Source organism: Sinohyriopsis cumingii, chromosome 5 (assembly GCF_028554795.1).
Source record: "Sinohyriopsis cumingii isolate HCF-2022 chromosome 5, ASM2855479v2, whole genome shotgun sequence".
NCBI classification, from domain to species: domain Eukaryota; kingdom Metazoa; phylum Mollusca; class Bivalvia; order Unionida; family Unionidae; genus Sinohyriopsis; species Sinohyriopsis cumingii.
The window spans coordinates 82,180,872-82,204,094 of record NC_142965.1 but is presented as its reverse complement, the minus strand read 5'-3'; the positions used below and the strand labels follow the sequence as shown (position 1 = coordinate 82,204,094).

Sequence of the window (23,223 nt, the reverse complement as noted above, 5' to 3'; positions counted from 1 at the left end):
CGTGGGTGAAGTGAAATGCAATCATATCTTGAACGGCCTTAATCCAATGATGTATCAGATACAATGTCATGAAATGTAGTCATTTCTCAGTTTATTTCAATACATTCTGCAAACTAAGATCATAGTGGGAATATATTTTCTAATCATTGATGTCATGGTACATATTTATACGTTGACAATGAAACATGGAAGTCACAACAATTAGACTATATACAGATTTTACAAGCTTTCTTTATTTGTTTCTCGTTCATGTTCATCATTATGTTTTGGCTAAATTTGGCTGTTTTTTTTTTCTTCTCATTTTATGACAAATTTGCACATTTTCACTACATACTTAAACTGTTAAACATGAGTTACAATTGGCGTACTGATAATCGTTTGTTTATGTAGGTCCCAATTTGTTTTTCCTGTCAAAGTTAGTTCAGTTTGATTTGCCCATTTATAAAGTAAATAAAATATTCGCCATAAAGAAAAATAAAAAGACTCAATGAGTTTGTAAAACATCTCTTAAGTAGTTTCTAATTATTTTTTGGGATCCAATGACGTTAATTACAGGTTAATAGAAATGACTCCGTGTTTGTGTACCCAAGGATGAAAACAAAAGAAAAGTGATGATCGGCTTCCTCCTGATCTTGCTCTTGTACTTAAAATAGTAGCAGCACTACTTTAGGAAGTACTACACTGTACGTAAAGTCAGAATGGCTGTTGGTGTTGTCAAAGATGCATATATGATCGTATCCTATTCCATGTTACGTGCTAGACATTATCTATATTCGGAATGTGGCTTACAACTGCATTATACGAACAGAGCCGAGACGACTCCAGTGACTCATTCGTCCTTCTAACACGTTTACATGTGTATAGTGTTACAGTTCGTTAGTGCATGTAACTACGACTTGCTGTCATGCCACTGTACTCATGTTTATTTGGCATAACAATTCTTCGCTCCGATTATATAATCCACAATCATAGTATTTCGTCCAAATTCTTGTCGCAGCAAACACCATAATTCTTATGAAGTTCTCAGTATAATAGATTGAGCGGTTATATATAACGTATGAAGGGGTTTGGTGGCGCACAAGATATGAAGTCCCCGTGTTGCACAAACTAGTAGGGCACGTACATCGGTGATTTGGATTAGAATGCCAAAACTCTTCCTCTGAGAAACTTATAGATGGCCTCTTGGCTTAAGTCATATCGTTTACATCCAAAAATGAGTTTATGTCTTTTAACCAAACAGGGCTTTCACACGACTAAGTATAATATTCACGTGATAAAGAAACTGAGTCCATCATGGTGAGCTATTGGGGATCGTTTCGACAGAAGGGTGACTTATGAATTGCTTAGTTTTTCTCGCGCACGCGGTTGCATATGAGAATGGCTCACAGCTGCTAAATGACTGTGTTGCACCTTCGTTCATATTGCAGTAACTGCAGGCTAGCATACGGTCAACATAAATTGATAAGTTGATATCCTGAGCTGGCATTGATAATTGTGTACAGGTATATGTGTTACCATGCAAACCAACTGAGCCGTCTTGTCAGTTTGTAGCCTTAACCTTTGCTCTCGTTCTTTGGTGTATTTCGTACATTCGGAGTGTTGGTCCTCCGCAGACATTGAGGACAAGGGCAAACTGTTTATGTAATTAATCAACAACATCAGTTGATTACCTTCCTCACCAGGATATTTAGGGTTACTTCCGATTGACTGTTCCCATGTGTGTAGCTAGCTGACTGATGATAGCTTGGGAAACAAATACTCCATATATGTATATATATATATATATATATATATATATATATATATATATACACATACATACATACATATATATATATATATATATATATATATATATATATATATATATATATATATATAGAGTCACAACCCCGCTGCTGTATTATAAAATAATGCTGATTCACTACGGTATCATAAATAATACTGCAGAAGGTGTGCATTAAAATTTAATGATCCACGAGCCCCCAGTCATCAGTTCCGACTCTATAGATACATATAACAACTCAAGGTTGGATAAATAACAATTTTATCAAATATACGAATGCAAGAATTTCATGGACATAAATCTTCAGCTCAATATATAATAATACAATAATGGCCGGGTTGACCAAATGCCCTTTACTCATTATTTCGTCATATAGAAATTAATGTTCTGTTGTGAGAGTCTCTGTTCAGTGAGTTTTCCCAAGTACTCGTGTAATTTCTCTTCTTTCCTCGGGGCCCCGAGTGGCCGAGTGGTCTAAAGCGTTCGCCGTTACGGATCACTGCCATCTCACCTCTGTCTGCGCCGGTTCGAGTCTCAGATTCAGCCAATGTAGATATGTGAGAAAGCATGCCAGTAGCTTCTCGTGGGTCGGTGGTTCTTTCCGGGGTTTTCCCGGGTTCTTCCTCCACCATTAATACTGGCCGCCATATATGGCCTATCGTGTGCTGAAAAATGGCGTTAAACCCCACAACAACCAACCAATCTTCTTTCCTCCTTCCGTCCTCTTCCTCCTTCTATACACTGTGTCTCTTGTGTACACACTAAAAGTCTCCACGGCTTCCTTCTTATTCTGTCGTTGTCGCCACTTCGTATACCCTGAAATATCTCAGCACCGACTCTCGCGGCACCCTTGGAGCTTCCTGAAGAAATATAAGGGACGTATACCTTTGTCTCCCTACTCTACTCTTTGAAATTATCCACTCTCTGACGGACCTTCCATCCGACTAATGGGCGAACAATTTTACCAGGCCCTATGTGCATATAAATTTCCGCTTATCGGTTTCATGCCTTGCGCTCTATGCACGAATAGCATTACTCAATGAATTTTTGTAACATACACTGTATCTACCCATCGTTATTATGTAATCATTCCTATTGCATGCGTCCTAAGAATTACAGAATTATACATATATATACATATGCACATAAATCCAACTCTCATTTCGCATAGTGCTCAATCTACTTTCTGATAGATGTTAAGTACATGTCACAATTCAATTATTTAATAAATTCAACAATCTGATGCGATTAAATATTCAGATAAATGCAACTATACATGCGTATTCAATATTCTAATATATTCAACTATCTACTCAAATCAAGCACAAAGACTCGGCCAAGATACCGTCTTACCTTTGAGATGCTTGTTTACCCAGTTCAATTCCCTTCTTTTTACGAGTTAAGTCTCGGATTGGCTTTTAGCTAAAATTCCCTTATCAACATAAGCTTCCTGCTTTATTAGACAAGACGTATCTCTTCCCCGAAAATTTGCAGCTCACTGACGGGTCTGTGCGAGTTTACGACTAAGAATGAAGCATTTTTCCGCCTAAAGTATTAGCCCCTCCCAGCAGAAGAACTAGCTTCTCTCATCCCTAATTAGTCGACACGCTTACAGTTTGATATTCTTTTCGCCTGGATCCATGTTTCTTCACACCATCTTTGCGCGCTACGGGATATCCGGCCCGAATATGCCCTTCGGCAGAAGCCCCGCCTACACAAGGATTAAATACCTTTGAAGCCAATCTAGAGATCCAAAATTATGTAACTCTTTGCAAGACGTCCGGCCAACATGCTCTGATTCTGCAAAATTCTGCCTTCGGTTCGTTCGTTACACACACACACACACACACACACACACACATATATATATATATATATATATATATATATATATATATATATATATATATATATATATATATATATATATATATATATATATTGCTTGTGATGAAACTAGCTCCCTTATTAACACTACCTACTACTCCGCTCTTCATTGCTAAACGTCAGGTTGTAGGGTATGCGGTCTGAAGAGCAGGAATAGTAGAATGACATGTGAGGTTTTAGTAGTACGCAATCAAGCAACACACATATAAGCAGTTTCCAAACGCGACATCAGGCTAAAACGTGCATGATATATATTGAATATAGTTTGGTTTAGCACTAAATCTCAGTCTGGCATTGCCCTGCTAGCTAGTTATCCAGCTCAAAAAGTGTAGGTATTCTTTTTCTCATGGTAAATTGTACTCCAGTTTAAATGTATACGTTCCTGACGTTTTCTCGTTGCACTTTATATGTAGCTTGCTAGAAAGACATACTCGAAGTATTACACCAGAATATGGTGTTTTAGACATTGACAGTTCTGCTCGGGAAGTACTCGTTGCATGTTGTGACGAATCATGATCGTAACCCTACTCAAGTAATGTTGTAAACAAAATTCCAAGTGTGTTGGTAGGCGATTTGATGGGGTACACACGACAGGGTTGACTGAAAAATTCACAAGTGTACTCAAGCTCTCAAAATTTATACAACTCGAGTCATCTATTTTCAAAAATAGTATATAACTGATTTTCGTTTAATTTTACGTGTGAGCTCCATCGAATTTAGCAAATATGGTCAGCGAGATACGTATGTTATGTAGAGTAGGATATAGTTAGATTGATGTGCCAATGTGAAATCATAATAGTTTGATGATTACTATATATATATCTGAGTCATTTTTTAATAAATCCGCCAATAATTTCGTTTCAAAGGTAACTAGTTTCCTTACCTCGTTTTTGGCTGTTTTCATTGGTTACTTTGCATGTGACTCTGTAGAAGTAAGTATAAATTATGTAATCAGCCCAGTATGATCAAAATGTTATAATCTGACTAATGGAAGTATCCTCTACTTGTACAAACTTATGCAGCTGGTATTATACGGTTATTTTTTATGTCACAAATTGGATTCCACTAAAATACACATGCTAATCTATTAGAATGAACTTATTTTAATGTGAGTTAAATTCCAACTTAGTCGGAAAAGTGCTACTACAAATAAAAATGTATACATTTTTTCAAATTAATTCGAGTATTGTTCGAAAAGAATTCCAAACTTGAATAAGCGGATGTGCCAGTAGCCTACAAAAGAGTTGATATCCTAACAGTCTTGATGATTTGCAATTATCCTTGACTAAATTCACACAAAGTCCAACATTTGGTTTTAAAGATGAAAAGCACGTTGAGATTCCAGTGAATAATTTTAACAAATAAATTATGTTCTCTCATTAGAACACGATCGATTGTAATTAGAATTAAATTAAGATATGAAATTACTAATTTTGAATTAAACAAATTTATTTTTTTTAAAAGTACGACACAGTTTAGAACCATTTCATTTTTTAACAATTGTATGAAATTGTAAACGTAATTTGTGTCTAGAAAATTATAAGATTATAATCAAGGCTGTATCTAGAAACCAATCCCATCCTTACCTCCATGTAATAATTATCATAATATGTAAAACTAAAATCATAAACAAGTTTTAGCAGTGTAATATGTTGTTTACAATAAAAAGATGCGAGTAGTCACGTAGGTCCTTCAATGCTAACCAACTGATATCGTTCAATATAGATATACGTAACATAAATGTCCATACATAATATTTAACATGTACAGTTTATGCATTTCTCACGAGTGTGTGATACATGAAAAGGAGAGAAAAACAAATAAAAGTAACAGTTTATTAATTCAACATATAAACGATGGACTAAAAGGATAAATCTATTCAATATCAAAATGACCGAAGTATTAAATTCCATATTACAGCACACCAAGCGTTCATTATTATAAAAAAGATAGCAACATATTTATTTACAATGTTCCTTTATTGCCAGTCAGTATAATAGTGAATACTTATAAGAAAACAGTTAATTACTATCTGACCAGATGAACTTAGAAAAACATCGAATATGATTATATATATATATATATATATATATATATATATATATATATATATATGATTTCATATTGGCACACACACACACACACACACACATATATATGCGTGTGTGTTCTCTCGTCTCTGTAAAACAAAATAGCTATCAATATTCATGTGTTTATCAAAGCTATAAGCATTAATAAGTATAAGGTCAGAGGTGAAAAAATAAACGTAATGTTACAACAATTGGTTAAAATATAGCATTATAGAAATACCAGTATTTCTGATCCTCCTTGAGATATGGTCGTATGTATTAAAATGATTTGTTAACGTTAAGAAGATTAAAATAGGCATATAGTTAATAACCATAGTCAATCTTGAAATGTTTTAAGAGCCAAATATGGCTTAAAGAACATTTTAATCTACTAAAAGGTACGATCAGAATATGTATGCGCAATTATTTTAGAATGTATAATTTGCGTCGGGTAGTCAAAATACAAGTTCTAATCAACTGGATGGTTGTGGATATATGACAATATTAGTGTAAAGTGCATTTTAGTACAGTTGCTTGGTTTTGATTATAATGTACACCTTACATCTCTATCAACTAATGTAGGTCGTTATCTTTCAAATCAAGTGAACCACTTTATCTAAAACATTTATATGTACACAGGACGGAAGACAGTCAACTTGGTCATAGGATCAGCCATGTATGATAAAGGGTAAGTGTAACACAAGTCTAACCTGGCAATTGGGCGTTTTGGGTTTGGGGAAATGTTTAATTATATGTTGATTTAGGTATATTATATACTTCCATTGGGTCATAAAGTACATACCATATTTTGATCGAGAGATGTGTGCATCCTAAACATAAGCACGGATGTGCTGTTTGTACAAGGTATCCCTACAAAAATCAGTCAATCTCACAAGTTAAGTGAATTTAATGGGAGTTGATAGTTACCACAAAAGCAGCTGATGTGAAGAACAGTTTCGCTCATTATTTGTAATATCAGTACACGTTTCATAGTTTGTAATATTGAGTTTTACGTTTGTAATTGACTATAAATAAAGAAAGCAATATTTTATCAATGATGAGTGCATTTTTCGCAGAAATTCAGTTTCAAATAGTAAGTAATTGCGACAGTTTAACAATTTATTTTTGTTCAGTTTGCAAATACTGACAAACTTTTAGTGATAAATTGATTTTTTTAAATTTTAGAATGAAACTAGCAGAATGTTCTTATTATCTAACTGTTCATTTTAAATCTAAAATGTGCTTGATTTTTCACGACATTAAAGTTTAACATACTGAATCGCCAGGTTTCGCATATAAACTGCTAAACGTTATTTATAACTACACTTTAAAATATTTCAGTAATGAGTGCATACAAAGACAGATCACAATGTAATAAGTTACGGACACTGTGAATTAAAGCATCTGACTTCGGGATTGTCTATGCATTTGATGGACAATAATGTACCAGAGTCAGGGAAATCGGTACAATTGCAATGATTGAGTGTGCGTTCAGTTAAATAGGAGTAACATAAAAATGAAACAATATGCATCATTTGTAAATTTTATCAACGCATAACGAAATATTTGTTGTTTTACGCCATTTATCAGAGCTATATATGGCGTGCAGTATAACTAGTGTTGGACGAACCCGCAGAGAACCCTAGTAAGAACCACCGACCCACGAGAAGCTAAAGGCAACTGTTTCACATATCTTCATTTACCTACTCTGAGACACAAATCCTCACAGAGAGATAAAGGCGAAATGGCAGTTATCGATACAGGCAAGCGCCTAAGACCACTTTACAAAGAAAACCTGAACTAGGCGGAGAAGGTCTACCTGACCTTTCACAAAAACAAATCAATATTATGCAAAGATTAAATAGTCTTACACCAAATCCAATTTATTCTTCATCATCATCGTCATCATCATCTTTATTTCCTTCCATGGAAGATTACATGATATAAGAATAAATCATCTGAATACAATCAATAAATAAGTATTTAAAAAATATCCAATATGTGTATTTAAAATATCCCTAACCATTAAAAAATTAAAAACAACTCCTAATGTTTGGAAATTAACCAACAAAAGTGAAATTGAAAAAGAAATATTGATTAACACGGTCCTCACACCGAATAATGGGGAAACCAAAATTAGAGAAGTTGACTGGAACACTGTTTGGAAAAATCATAAAGAAATCAAAGACCCCAATAAACAAGCAAACATATATTTATATCTAGATAATGCATGGTGGACAGGAGAAGTAGCCCACCAAAGAAATTTAATACCATACCTACCTAAATGCCTTTTATGCCAAACAGCAGTAGATAGCAAATATCACATGATAATGGAGTGTAACATATTTCCTACTCAAAGACAATCAATTAAAAACAGAATAGTTAGGAAACACGGGAATTTTAACGATAACAACCTACTTTACATAAATTAAATCAATAACAAACAATTATATATGGACATAATAAATCTATATAACATAATAGATGAATAATAAATCTATATAACATAATAGATGAAAAAAGGATAAAAATGGGCCTCAGAATTATGTTTAATTGCTCCCTGCTAAATAGCATTATAATTGCTATGGAGAGCCCCAAAGGGCTGGTTCTAAGAACAGAGAAATCTAGAGAGCCGTATGGCTATTAAAAAAACACCAGATCATACTTTGCCTAAAATGATTACATGATGATATACTAAAGGTGGGATGTTTCAATCCTACTTCATAATACCAGCTGGTTTTCAGTAGTGGCTCCATTCCTACAGTTCCGATCAATTGAAAATCTCGATCTTCGGGATTTAACCAGTCGCGAAACCATTAGTTGCGTAGGCGACTTAAATCCTTTAATTGATGGACCAGCTGGTTACTGAATGGCCTTACTACTCAGACAAATACAATAACAAGAACATATTTCTTTCTTCCTATACAGGACGTACTGCACCTGAGGATGGAGATATCCGCCGTTGCACCCGTCTTTAGATACATGTATTATCCATGTATCAGGCCTCTTAACAACCAAATAAGTAATTTGATCAATTTAAAATCATCAATGGCGGAGGGGTATCATATATGGGGGAGGTCACCTAATGACATCCTAAGAGATCCCAGTATGATTTTCTCCGTTACTGCTTTCAACTCTCATTACAGTAATGACACGACTTCAAAACCAAATTATTCACCACAAATCTAAAATTACTTCTTTGAGAATAACATCAAATATTCTACCATTTGTTATGGTTTAACAACCTTGGTGGCGGGATTGCGTGTATGGGGAGGTCACTTTGTGACATCCGATGGTTCTCCAGCATGAACCTCTCCACTACATCTGTCTAACCCATTACTGAAAAAAAAATTTTCTATTACCTAAAAGCAGGTTTACCTTACCTATCAATCAAATAGTGGCGCAGTGGGAAAAGGGACAGTCATACTTTGACACATACAGAGGACCCCAGACACTGCCTCTCCACTATATTTTAAATTTTCTTTATACATAGAACCAAATATGTATGGATACTGATACAGGCTTGAAAGCTATACATCAACCGGAAAAAAATAATTTTCAATTTTTATTACAACTTGTAAAAAATTACACACGCGTACATGATGATATCAGACATCTTCATCTGTCACTCTTACACCCACTCTCTGACGAACAGACTGACTGAGAGGCTAATAAACATGAGTGGGAATAGTCACACCACACATTCATGTTTTTTAGTTGGATTGAAAAGCACCAGGTGCCAAGCCAAGCGGTATGTGTCGCCCGCTACGATTGGTCGGCAGCGATGACGTCACATTAGGATACCTGGTCTTATGGCAGGTGGAAATCGTTCCACATACTGCCATGTGTACGTTGTCCGAGCGTGGTAAAGGAGGAAAGGTACTCGGAAAGCCAGCCATGGATGTCATGTACTCCCCAAAACGCCAGCCCGTACTTATTCCAAATCATGTCCAGTTTTACTAATGGACAAAATATACTAATAATGTGTTAGCCACCTCTGCAATTAATCAAATCATAAGAGTTATAAATTTTGAATAAATTTTCGAACAAGTTTGAATTTAGTGTACATAGTGTACATATTTATTGAAATTAAAAACCAATCGGTTAAGTCGAAACGACTAATAGCAGTTGAGTAACCCATGGTAAAAGAATAAGTGTGTTAATTTAAACGGCGGTACCAAAACAGATCAATTCAGATATAAGATTAGTTGATCTAGGAGGGATACCAAGCCAAAATGGATCCCTATTAGGTATTTACAGGCAATTTTAGTAGCCCTAAGAAGGGCTTTTTGTTTTTAGGCAAACGTTCCCCGTCTGTCCTCTGCTTCCCTGCATAGCTGGGCTGTTTTGCTTTCTTCGTTAGTTTCCCCAGGAAGGCATAACCATGAAGTTTAGCGATGTATTTAGCCGCCTCGGTCAGCTGGCGCAAGGAGAACTCTGAGTAAGCTTCATAATAGAATTGGCTCAAAATCCTGACTCCATAATGTCATTGTGCCGGTGGTGGTTTCTGTGTACCAAGAGAGCGCCAATTAATGTATTGGATTGCATGACGAAGTGGCCCGCTTTTTTATATCATCAATTGCCTTTCCCAGTCCCATATTCCGGTAGATAGAGCCTTCCGTTTTTCCACTCTGTTTAGGTGGTGCAGGTTCCTCAGCTTCATCGCCGTTGAATCATGCTACTTCCAGGGCCGGTGACAGCGTGGCAGTTTCAAATTCTTCGGGGTCGTCTGCCAACATTGCCTGGATTTGGCTGAGTATGTTAGTAGAAATAATTTGTGAAGCTTGATTTAAAATTTCAGCCAGTTGTTAAGTTACTAACGGATCTTGGTCCGTATTGGTATGGACAGTCTTATTCTCAATCCCGGCCCTTTGTGTTGTAGTTATGTGAGAGGTAGACTGTTGTAGTTTGTTCTCTTGTTGAGTCGCAATACTGGAGTCACGTGGTAACTGGGTCTGCTTTCGCTCCGTGAGTTCGTAGAGGTGTTAATTTTCATGCCAGATGTTGTTTAAGAGACAATGAGAAGGTTAAGAGTAGATCAGGAAGGCAGTATAGAAAAAAATAGAAATAATTTATTTTTTTTTAAAAATTTTTTGTTTACATTTATTATTTTTAAATTTTTATGATTATTTTTTTTCGTCTTGAATTCCTTATTTATTTTGATTCTTTATCTTATTGGTTTGGAGTGAAAACTTGTTTTATGGTTGTTTGTATGTTATTATGTAGTCCTGTTTTAATTAATTCCTATTTTCCTATTTTAATTTTTTGTGGCCTTAATTGGTTTTTATTATTCGGGCTATGAACGGCTGTGTCAGCCTGTGAACCCAAGAGACCTAGCAGGCCGTCATAATTCCCAAACAGTGATTTTGTAATATTCGTCCTGAACTGGTTTTTACTATTTGGGCTATGGACGTCTGTGTCAGTCTGTGAACCCACGAGACCTAGCAGACCGTCATAATTCCCAAACAGTGATTTTATAAATAAAAAAATTGTTTATTTGATTAGATTCGTCCTGAACTGGTTTTTATTATTCGGGCTATGAACGGCTGTGTCAGTCTGTGAACCCACGAGACCCAGCCGGCCGTCATAATTCCCAAACAGTGATTTGTAATATATTTGACTGGCCTTTGATTTACTTTCTTAGATTCTTTTGATCAGATTGGATTCGTGTATAAAACTTATGATGTTTTCGAATGTTAGAATAATATTGGGGTTTGTGTCCATGAAGAATTCTGGGTATGTTGCAGGGGATTCAATATTATGCTGTTTAACTTTAAACTTAGCCCTTTCTTTTTCAAGTGTGTGGCAGTTGTTAAAAATATGCTCTAGGTCTTCTGGGACCCTGCAGTGGTAGCAGTTAGGGTTATGTGGTTGTGGTCCTATGTACTGTCCGAAGCTGTTAGCCAGCTTGGTTTTGCCTGTGAGTATTCTATTTATGAATTTTTGTTCATTGGCTTTTGTTTTGGGTGGTCTCCTATTTCTACAGACTTCTTTAATGATGGGTTTCCAGCATTGAGTGCTTTTGTTCCATAATTCCTGCCATTTATTGTCAATGAGGGTTTTAGATATGCTTTTGAGTTCGCATATGCTATAATCTAGGTTGATGTGAGTGGTTTCGTTTAGTTTTTGTTTAGCTGTTATATCTGCCATATCGTTACCTTGTATGTTAATATGGGACGGTATCCACATAAATTCTACTTGTAAGTTATTATTGTTCAGTTTTTTTTAACAATAATTGGTTTGCCTAAGATAGTTTTCTCTTGATTTGGTGTTGTTTTTAAGTATTGAGTTTATGACGCTTAGCGAGTCACTTATTATTACCGCTTGGGGTATTTTGTTCTCTTTCATCCATCTGAGTGCTTCAAGTATGGCCCAGAATTCAGGTGTGTATATGGAGCAGAGGTTAGGTAGTCTTCGTCCTACTTTAATGTTAAGTTCGGGGATTACGTAAGCTGCTGCTGTTCTGGGTGATTCTGTTATTTTGGATCCATCAGTGTAAATCTTAATGTAGTTGCAAAATTTTGAGTTGATTTCTTCTGTACAGATTGTGTTTAGTTTGAGTTCCTGTTCGTTTTATTGCCATATTTCGTAATGAGGGTGTTAACTGAGGGGTTGATATTTATCCATGGTTCTTTGTCATAGTGATTTGCAATTTCTGCTTGGAGGTTGTCTAAAGGAAGTTGTTCAACTAATTGATGGACTAATTTCCCTGCTGGTATGTTTTGTGTTAATTTAGTTCTAAAAGGTATGTTACATTTATTTATAGTTAGCCGGCTGGGGTGTGTCGAGATGTGTTGTTAGCCTGGCTGCATATCTGAGGGTGAGTTCTTGTCTTCTAAGGTGGAGCGGCAGTTCTCCAGTTAAGATTTGAAGCTCCACTAGTGATGTGGATCGTAGTGCTCCAGTGCAAATAATTAGGGCCTTTCTTTGTATGCTATCTAGTTTCTTGAAGTTATTTTGGGGTACCGAGTTGTAAATTTGGCATCCGTAATCTAGTTTAGATCTAATTAACGATTTATATAATGATAGTAAGGTTTCTTGATTGGATCACCAGGTGGTTCCTTTAAGGTTTGTAAGGAGGTTAAGGTCTTTATTTCACCTTTTGACTAGTTCGTTTATGTGGTGTCCCCAGTTTAGCTTGGAGTCATAATGCATTCCTAAAAAATCGTGCTACTTTTACAAATTTAATTTCTAGATTTTGGATGGTGAGTTTTGGAAACTGATTTTGTAATTTACGTTTGGTAGTGAATAATACTGCAATGGTTTTTTCATGGGATAATTTGAAACCCCATTTATCAGCCCATTTCCCTATTTTGTTTAAACTTGTTTGAATGTCGCTGATTACTTTGTGGTTGGAGGGGTTTCCTGCTCTCCATAATCCACTATCATCAGCAAATTGTTAGAGTTCAATTAGTTTTGATGTTAAGTTGGTGTCCAAGTCATTAATCATGATGTTGAAAAGAGTTGGGCTGAGTACGCTCACTTGTGGTGTACCGTTTTCAAGTGTGTGTGGTTCAGAGTAGGTGTCGCCGACACTGGTTGATATTTTGCGGTCAGCGAGGAAGTTTTCAATGAATTTAAACATTCGACCTGTGATGACGTAGTGGTTAAGTTTGGCTAATAAGCCTTTGGTCCATACAAGGTCGAATGCCTTTTCGAGGTCAATAAATACTGCAATTAAATTCCTATCAGCTTTGCGTTTGGAATTAAACGCTAATTTGATTGCGGTTTCCAATCGTATTAGTTGATCCGTGGTGGATCTTTTGTTTCTAAATCCGCATTGATTATAAGAGATTAAATTATTGCTCTCTGGGTGGTGTTTGAGTCGGTTGGTGACTATGGTTTCCATGATCTTACAAATGTTGTTTGTTAGGGAAATGGGTCTGTAGGAGCTAATATCGTTAGGGTCTTTTCCTTGCTTGGGTATTGGAATTACTATTGCGTGCTTCCATGTATCGGGTAGTTTGCCTGAGGTCCATATTTGGTTTAGTAATTTAATAATTGTTTGTTTAATGTTATTTGGGATATTTTTGTATATTGTGTATCCTATTTGATCTTCCCCTGGCTAGTTTCGTTTTTGGTTTTCAATGCTAGGTCCCATTAGTAAGTTGTAATGTCTTTATTTAGGTTCGAGACTTTGGGACCGAGGTCTTTAAAGAGATTACTAAGGGTTCTTTCTACTTTGTCCCTATGTAATTGAAATGCTGGGGTGTGGTTGGTGTTGCTACTCATATCTGAGAAATGCTGAGCTAGTCGGTCAGCTTTTTCTTTATTAGTAATGGCTCCAGCTATTTTTGGGGTGGTGTTAGTTGTCTTCCCTCTAATTGATCTAATCTGATCCCAGACTTGTTTGGTACTAGTTGTGATATTGATATTCGTGCAGTAATTATACCAAGTTGATTCCTTTGCCTGATTAATTATGTTTTTAAGGTTTTTCTCCTTTCGTTTATATATAGTGAAATCAATAGTCTTTAGTGCATTTGAATTTATTGAGAGCTTATTCTTATCAGTGATGGCTTGTTTGCATTCTTTATTCCACCATGGGACTGCTTGTTTATTTGGGTTACCACTAGTTTTGGGTATGTTGGTGGTGGCTGCCTTTAGTATGGTATCAATCAGGTTTTCGTAATATTTATTAATATTATCATTTTCTAGGCTTTTGGTGTCTACTTTGCTTAGTGTTTCATTAAATGTGGTCCAATCTGCTCTTGAATATATCCATCTAGGGGTTCTTTTTAGCGAGTTCTATTGGACCGTCATCTGTCGGGTGACTATTACTGGAAAGTGGTCACTGCCCAAGGGGTCAGTTTGATCCACTCTCCAGTCCGCCACCTGGGTTATTGATGGCGAGCAAATGGTGAGGTCGATGGCGGACATGAGACCGTTTTCTGGGTTGAGGCGTGTTTTTGTACCGTCATTTAAAATGGATAAGTTAAATTCTGCGGTCCATTCTTAAATCAATTTGCCTCTTTTGTCCGTCACACCGCCCCCCCCCCCCCCCCCCAGCTCGTTATGGGCATTGAAATCTCCACAGATGACGATCTGATCTACTCGTTTGTGATCAATTATTTGTTTGTAAGTAATTAAGTTGGCTGTGCCTGATGTTCCCCCGGGTCATAAATGTTGAATATTTGTATTTGACCCTTGCCTGTATGAATCATGAGGGAATGAATTTCGAATGCTTCTTTGCTACCTGGGGTTGGTGCTATGATTATTGTTGTTACATTCGGGATGTTATCTGCTATATAGATGGCTAAACCCCCACCTCCTTGTCCCGTGGTTCGATTTTTGAAGTGACCTGGGGCATATCCTGGGAGTTTGGGTATTTGTTTGGTTCTACTTGTTATTTTTGTTTCTTGAATGCATATAATATCTGGTTTGTGTTCTAAGTTTTGTAATTTGGCTTTGAGTTCACTGATATTACTTATTAGCCCTATAGCATTCCATTGCCATATTATAATGTTGCGGTTTGTTGTATAATCCATTACTGGGGTGGTCCTTTATTGATTGTTTTGTGTTGAGGGTTATGGTGTTAACTTTAAATTTGATTCGATTTTGCTTATTATCTGTGTTATTTTATCCACGATCGAGTGGTGGTTGTTGATAAGTTCGGCTTTTATCTCTATGATTAACTTTTCTATTGTCGGGTTTGACAGTGATTTGTTTTTGGTGTTACTGTTATCTGATTCTTCGGGGTGGAGTTGTGAGTCTTTGCAGGATTTGATTAAGAATGTATCTTGTTTATTTAATCTTGTTTGATCTTGGTTGACCTTGTTTGACCTTGGTTGGTTGGGTGTTAGGGCTGTGGTTGCTTCAGTTGCTGGTTTGTTTGGGGTCATGATATGGTGGTGATTTTTAATACTGGGGGTTAGTTTTTTCGCCGCATGATACGGGATTTGCTTGTTGTTCATGATATTTATGGTTTGATATTCCTTGATAGTATTGGGGCATTCGTGGGATTTAGGTAGGTGGGGGCCCCTGCAGTTGGTACATTTGGGTGTAGTTCTACGACGTACACCTTTGTGGTTTCCCCCGCATTTGTAGCATAGTTGGGCATATCTACATCTGTTAGAGAAATGTCCCCAGTGTTGGCAGTTCTTTTATATACTAAGGTCAACCACATATTGTAATAACCTGAACCCAACCAATTAGGATTTAAACACTAACATAAATACACAAGTGCTAAGGCACAACACAGACATTACTTGCACAATTGTTATAATAACTATATCTTATGGATACTCGCAAATAACAAGATCCTGGTCACAAGAAACCAACACACTAACAATATACATCCACAATAATTTGACAAAACTACCATGTGCTAAGGCATAACCCAATAAAATCGAAACATCTTGAGGCTACCCACATTATCTATAATGAGGGAGAACTCCAATACCACGAATATGAACACATTATGAGCTATGGCACAATCAATCTAAAACTTAAAACAAATATGATGTTTTCCATCACGTCCGCGTGATGGATGATATCAATCCCTTTTGTACAACATGAGTATCCAACGCCCACCCCGGAGTAATAGCACAACCCTAAATCTAAGCTACTAGGATGGAAATCAGACCCAATGTAAGCACTGACATAGGGAAGATAGTACATCAAGTAGATATATGGGCTAAGAAAACTGAATAACTGATAGATTAAAAAAATAAAGCAACCCTGCACATTTTTACCGCATTATTGTTTTTACACAATAATACTTACACACAAACGGGATGACAGGGGAAACCCACACCAAAAACACTTTTTGAAAAACAAGGTGTCACTTCTAAGTTTTAACCAGCCATATATGCTGGGATGGCGCTAAGAGGTGTCAAAACCAAGACCACTCGGCCACTCGGCCACTAAGGGACCCTCATGACAAACTAATGATCAAGGGAATAATCCAGATACGTACAAATAAAGGATACGAAGAGGATATTACTGGAAAACAAAATCTTCAGAACCAACAGCAGCGCATAATTTGGCATCTTTCAAGCCTAACTATAACAGTGTAGGTACGGTTGGATGCAAAAGCATATATACAGCTGACTAAATTAGTTACATGCAAACTGATAACATTTATCCAAAATATAAAGTACGCATTACTTTTGCCAAAACAAGTAAACTAACGTTCCAGCTAGGAATGAATCGATTTGAACAGTTTTTTGGCAAAAAAACAGCTACTCTCACCACCTCCAGTTCCATGTTGATGCGTTTTGACTTACCCCAATAAATAATTGCCACTTTATATTAAGCCAATAAAACTGTTTCTCTATATCTTCTGATGGACTAATACCTCACTTATTTCTCCTCAAACATCAGCACCACCGTTAATTTATTCTTTAAAAAACATTTCAGCAATTTATCATGTGATAACTACTCTACCTTTAAACAGATCATCTGCTTCTTTCCTGTAATCGGCTGTCTGATCGTGTTAGATGTCTAATATCTATACAAATTTGACAGGATTTAGCACAGACGTTGTAATAAGTGGTCTCAAAAGTTTGGCAGAAAATGTAATTGTAAGCATATTCTAACGCATAAAAGTGATCAATATTTAACTAATTAAAATTATTTTGTTTTTGAAAATGAAAGTGTGCAACGTATTGACCTTTGTACATGACTGATGATAGAGTGTTTTGTGTACATGATTTGTACCATTATGGTATATTATATATACGTGTTTGCACTGAGTTCATGTTCTAGCCTGATTTACAAACTTTGAATTGTCTAGAACAGAAATTGTGGCCCACATCCTGGTCATTATATCTTGTCTTAGGTTTTTATATAAAGTTGTATAAATGCAGTTGTACATTCCTATTTCAACATCAGTCTGTGGAATCACTTTAGCTGAGTTCTGATGTAACTGAAGAGAAATCGTTTTTTTTTTTTTTTAAATTGTATTATTCATGGGAATCACAATGCTAGATTGACATTCTTGGACTGAACCACATCATTGTGCATTCATAATTAACATAACATACAATATCAGCTATAACTTGGATGTGACTGCATCTGTGTGTTCAGTCCACATTATACACTGACTCCTTCAATATAGGTTTTGAATGTATATGTCTACTACAGGCAACATACGGAGCTTTTGGAAAAAGCCTCCTTAATGTTAAGAACAATCAGCTCAGTGATATTGCTTCCGAATCATCTGTCTACGTTTGTGGTATCAGGGTAGTAAGCAAAAGTTCATTTCTAGCGATGGCCACCATATAGCTTCCATCGCGGTTATGTGCCGCCTTTAAACGTATACATTTACTTCTACTGATTTTTGTTGTGTTTTGATAATTTATGTAAAATGCCAACATTTATTTTAAAAAATTACAATCATAAATTATAATTTTTTAAAATAAATTGTGGCACTTAAATATATGTGCTCTTGTGTCTTCTTGTAATGAATATCTCGATTTTATTACGTCCATTGCGTGACAGCCAATCATGATCATATATAGGTGAGAGTCAGTTGATTCATAGTACAGGTGTGCATATCTTCCTGTCATCAAGTGTAGTTCGGATACGCAAGCAGATAGTGCAGCTGTCTGATGACCCAGTGATAAATTGTATTGACGTTGGAAGTCATTGTGAACTTCAAAGTCAATGGTGGAATTTTCCACCATTTTGATCCATATTGATTCATTGTCGTGAATCATTTTTCACTGAGTGTAAATAGTGCCTCGTTGAAAAGTATTTTGATGCATCGTTCTATTGACATGATGGTGATACCATATTAATCATACAAAAGGTTTGACTTGACGCGTTCGATAATCGGCAGTTGAACATGGTTGATATTTATTTCTAGAACACGGATTAAAGATTCAAACTAGTTATTAAGAGGGGAATAAATCCGAATACTCGATGCATCTGCGTAAGTTCGTGTGAGATAATAATGCGTACGAATAGAAATCCACATCCACGAGAAGACTGTCGTCTTAATGATTAACTTTCTTGCCTTGTAGTAACTGGGATGTTAGAAGCATGGTGTTTAATGAATAATACAGACAATACTTATAAATACATATTTATTAATGCATGCCCATTTTCATCTTCCATTTTTGGTCTTTGTTAGTTTGCTTTTGATAAAAGATCGTTTTCTTCGCTAAAGCGCTTAAGTTAAATTACCACAAGTTCTACTCAGAATAGTGTTATCAGTTTGCTTTTGATGTGATGTTGTTACAAACACAACATTGAAGACGAAATAGCATATATATGGGTCTATATATGGGTCTTTGGTAGTATTTCTCACCATGGATGAGGCATATATAAACGTTGAGCATGCATGAACCGAGAATGGTAACCAAATCACAAATTGCATAATAAACATAATGCACGTACACTTTGGTTTCCATCATCTTCCATCTGACCCACAATTAAGTATTTATCAAAAGAACCGTGTCATCAGTGATAGTGTATATCAGAATTTGTCGAAATACTCTTTTGACATATTTGAGTTTAAACATATATGATATGATAACAAACAATGTTATCTTTATTATAAGCAGGGTTTACCCGGTTTACGGAGCAGCTCAAAATAGAAAAACGGTGCTAGGTACGTATTTAGCAGAGCACAACAATGAATTAATTGGCATTCTAATAACTTAACTATCTAATGTTCACTTTTAGAATTGGATAATAATAATAATAATAATAATAATAATAATATAGGTTTACAGTCAAGTTATATGTAAGCATTATGTATTGTCAATCTTTTCCCAGAGCTTATTCATACAAGAGTCCTGGACCTATTAAGCAAATGGTGCTCTACGCTTTTATAAAAGATGCGCGGTCTTTCTTATAATCATGAAAACCTTTTAACATGTATGTCATTTTTCTGTATTGCGTGATACTTGAAATCAACATAAATTACAAAAATGTTGTACTATCTCGCTATTTTGTGGCACTGGATATAAACAATCACTGTTACAAAAGTTCGCTGTCCATAGGATAAAATTCGGTACTTCAAGTACTAAAATCTCAGTGAAGAACGTTTACGAACATAGTTTTCATAGCAAATAGGTTAGGTACAGGGGTTGAAGTACGTGAATGTTTAATATGTTATACTGAGATGGTGGAATGTGATTATTTCTAAATTTGATATTGTATTCACGTCTTCCTTATTGTGTTACAGTCTGAAGCTCAGTAGAGTATTTCATCTGCAATCACTTTATTTTGCTTTCTTTTATTAGTGCTTGTTGGCGTCGCAGCCGTCGTTGTGTTAGCGCTTGGCAGTATTGAATGTGTTATGGGTAATTATTTCTCTCAGTTCAAATAATCGTTCTTCTAGCCAGCATGATTATAATTACTTTCAGGCGTCCACGAATCCCCTTGTTGATTGTTCATACACGACTTACATACATTGTATCCAGTCATGCAAACAATGCATGTTACGAATTATGTCGGTATATTTCACACCGTTCAGATAGTCTCAAATATAAATAATAACTGCCCAAATGAATAAATGCGTATAATAGTTATATCTTTTAATATCATTATTTTTTCTGACACATTTGTTAATTAACACTGTAGAATATTTGCAATATGAACCACTATGCATCGTTAGTTATATTTTTTGCATGAAAGTAATAAAAGATACCTAGGTGTCAGGTGAGTTCAGTATACTGTTAAATTCAAAAATGAAATTTCAATATTCGTCTTCACATCGCGTCGACAAATATTATCTTACGCAGTTAAATATGGATATTGTGATTTTATGATCTTTAATCTGGTATTAAACCTGCATATAATAGTAATGTTATAAAACGATACTACTTTCTTAAAGCATGTTAATTATTACCTTAACAAATGCCATTTTGGAAATCACAATATTATGTGATATAAATTGTTGACTGTAATTACGGTGTTGGTCATTGCACTCAATAGCAGATTGTAATATATTTCTTAGCTGTGATTATGAGCAGTCGCTATGCTAACATATTCTGACGGTAATGCAATCACCTTTATTTTCTAGGCTTTAAGTGTGCTGCTTCTAGCCCAGAAACGATGGCGATAGTGGTCGGAATATATGGAACTATCGTAGTACTTTTGGGATGTATTACGGTATTTTTATTTTACAAGACTGACTTTCATATAGTCCAAAAATTTATGGGGGCCTGCTGCGTATTTATAGCTATAACATCAATAGGTAAGTAAATACACAGCACACTGCTCTTAATATCATAAACTATGCAAGATCTATTGTTAAGAGAGACAAAATGTTTCAATATCATATCAGTATCAACAGAATGATGATGTGGTTGCAATTAAAACCTCTAGTACTTGTATATAATGCTTACTCTGCAAAAACTAAAGGAAAAGGCAATTTAGATTTGCTAGATATTAGTAATATGAACTATTGGAAGGTGAATAAGGTAAATGTTTGAAAACGTTTGAATAACTCTTAAAAGTGCATCTTGCCACTAGCGTGAAGCGTGTACATAAACGGAACTCATTAAGATCTGGGTGAAATATCATAATGTAGGAAGAAATTGAAATTTTCAAAGTGGTTAATTATATCTGAAAGCTATCAATGAATTGGAACACCCAAAGAAACACAAACAGTGACACTTTCACACGTCTTCTACGTATAGTCTTTAGTCTGCAAGTACCTTTTCAATCTCGTCATTTGGGTCTATATAATGAATAAAAGCTGCACATTAGTCTCATGCTAAATCAGAACGGGGAGAGAGAAAAGCGTATATTCATTTCGTCAAATTACATTTTGTGGTCAATCTTACCTTTTTATACCTAAATTAGCTTATAAAATACTTACATTCGCTTAATAAAACTCTGTCAGATGATATTCGTGCAGGATTAAAATTATCCCTGCATCACTTCCTCGCGGAACTTGTATGATACAAGCCCATATATCTTCTTTTACCATTCCTTTTTTAAATATTGATGAATGTATTTAAACGTAGTATCTAATGCAAACAAAACAGGAAACAACATTTCTTTTTAAAGTGATTTCTGAAAGGGATAAAATGTGCCTTACCTTTCCCACACAGGTTACGGAGTATTAGTTATGAGATAGTTGAATCTATTGTGATGACTCTTGTTTGAGTCTTTAGCTACGATATATCTTTAAACGGATAGTACGGTCCACTAAGCGAATTCTTATTTAAAATAGGTCACTTTTTGATTCTTTCGGAAAGAAGAAAAACAATTAGATTCTTCATAGAAATGTTGGTAATGTAATTTAAATAAAGGTTAATGCTCGTTTACTGATATATATATATATATATATATATATATATATATATATATATATATATATATATATATATAGTGAATCTAATAAAAACTACTATCCACCTGAATTTGTTTTATTTAGATATAAAATGAGTTGTCTTTATTTTTGTAACTTTGTTTATTAAATCCAAAATGAACAATGGTCACTTCAAACTAACATATTAAGTTACTATTGCTTACATGTTCTGTAAAATTATTTCCTTTTCAGTTCTTGCTGTCTATTTGGATGGGAGAAGCAGGTGCATATCAGAAGCCAATCTTTCATTTGGAGCTTTCACGTTTACTCTTTTGCAAGGCATTCTTGCTATCTTAATAATTATTGGTCTACTGATAGCGGAATGCTTGATTCGATTTTATCCATGAATCCAAATATTCCCATGCTGTCTAAATGTACTAGGTATACGAATGTTGTTCATGACATTTTAATTGAGAAATATATCCTTAATGCAACTTTATTTAGTGTTCTCGTTTAAGTTTGACACTAAACAAGTTGACTTTGTTTGCATTAAAATTAGTGCTAGGGATATTGTAACACACAGAGTTTGAAACAATGAATTTAATCCAAACAATTGCAATACTATTTACATTATACTACATTTAATAGTGTTGTAGAGTATTCAATGTGTAAAGTAACTAGTATCGATCCTTTACTAGACTGTGTGACATTAAAATGGTAGAACATAGCGCCATGAGACTATAGATGTGATGTGCCACAACTTTTAGGGGTACCTGTGCAGTTTAGGTTTAATAATAAATTGGAGTTGGGTTGAGACTTCTAGATTAAATAGCTGGTAGAATTAGGTTTTAGATCAGATTTTCTGTTCGGAGGGCTTAAGCAGATATTGCCTTGGAATAATTAACTGGCTATCAAGTCATCTAAGTTCTTATTTCTGCAATAAGCTATCACCTGTTGATGAGAAAATATTGAGAGCTATTTTGGCTCAATTGTACCGTAATCCTCTCTAATCATTGTGTTTGCATGTGTTGTTTTCTTTTCATATGAAAGGAGAAAGGGATCAGTTTTCTAAGTTTCGTTTTTAAAGATCAAGCGAAAGGGAATGAACTTTTATATCAAAATAACACTCTCTTCGCAAACGCTTCTGTATTTGCAACCTGTGTAATTGGAATACTGTATATATTGTTTGGTAAACTATCTGGTATATTAAAACGGCTTTATTGATGTATTTACCTTATTTCTGATATCAAATCCGTGTCTCGTGAATCATT

The 23,223-nt window shown here is 35.3% G+C and overlaps 1 protein-coding gene across 1 annotated transcript; it reads left to right on the top strand.

Annotated features, from left to right (window-relative positions):
• Positions 1-6,316: 6,316 nt before the first annotated feature.
• Positions 6,317-23,002, top strand: LOC149799616 (uncharacterized). Its single transcript, XM_089957103.1, has 5 exons — positions 6,317-6,430; positions 19,251-19,297; positions 19,935-19,994; positions 20,717-20,890; positions 22,205-23,002. The coding sequence occupies exons 1-5, from the start codon at positions 6,372-6,374 to the stop codon at positions 22,357-22,359; spliced, it is 495 nt and encodes a 164-aa protein (XP_089813229.1). The 5' UTR covers positions 6,317-6,371; the 3' UTR covers positions 22,360-23,002.
• The last annotated feature ends 221 nt before the right edge of the window (positions 23,003-23,223 follow it).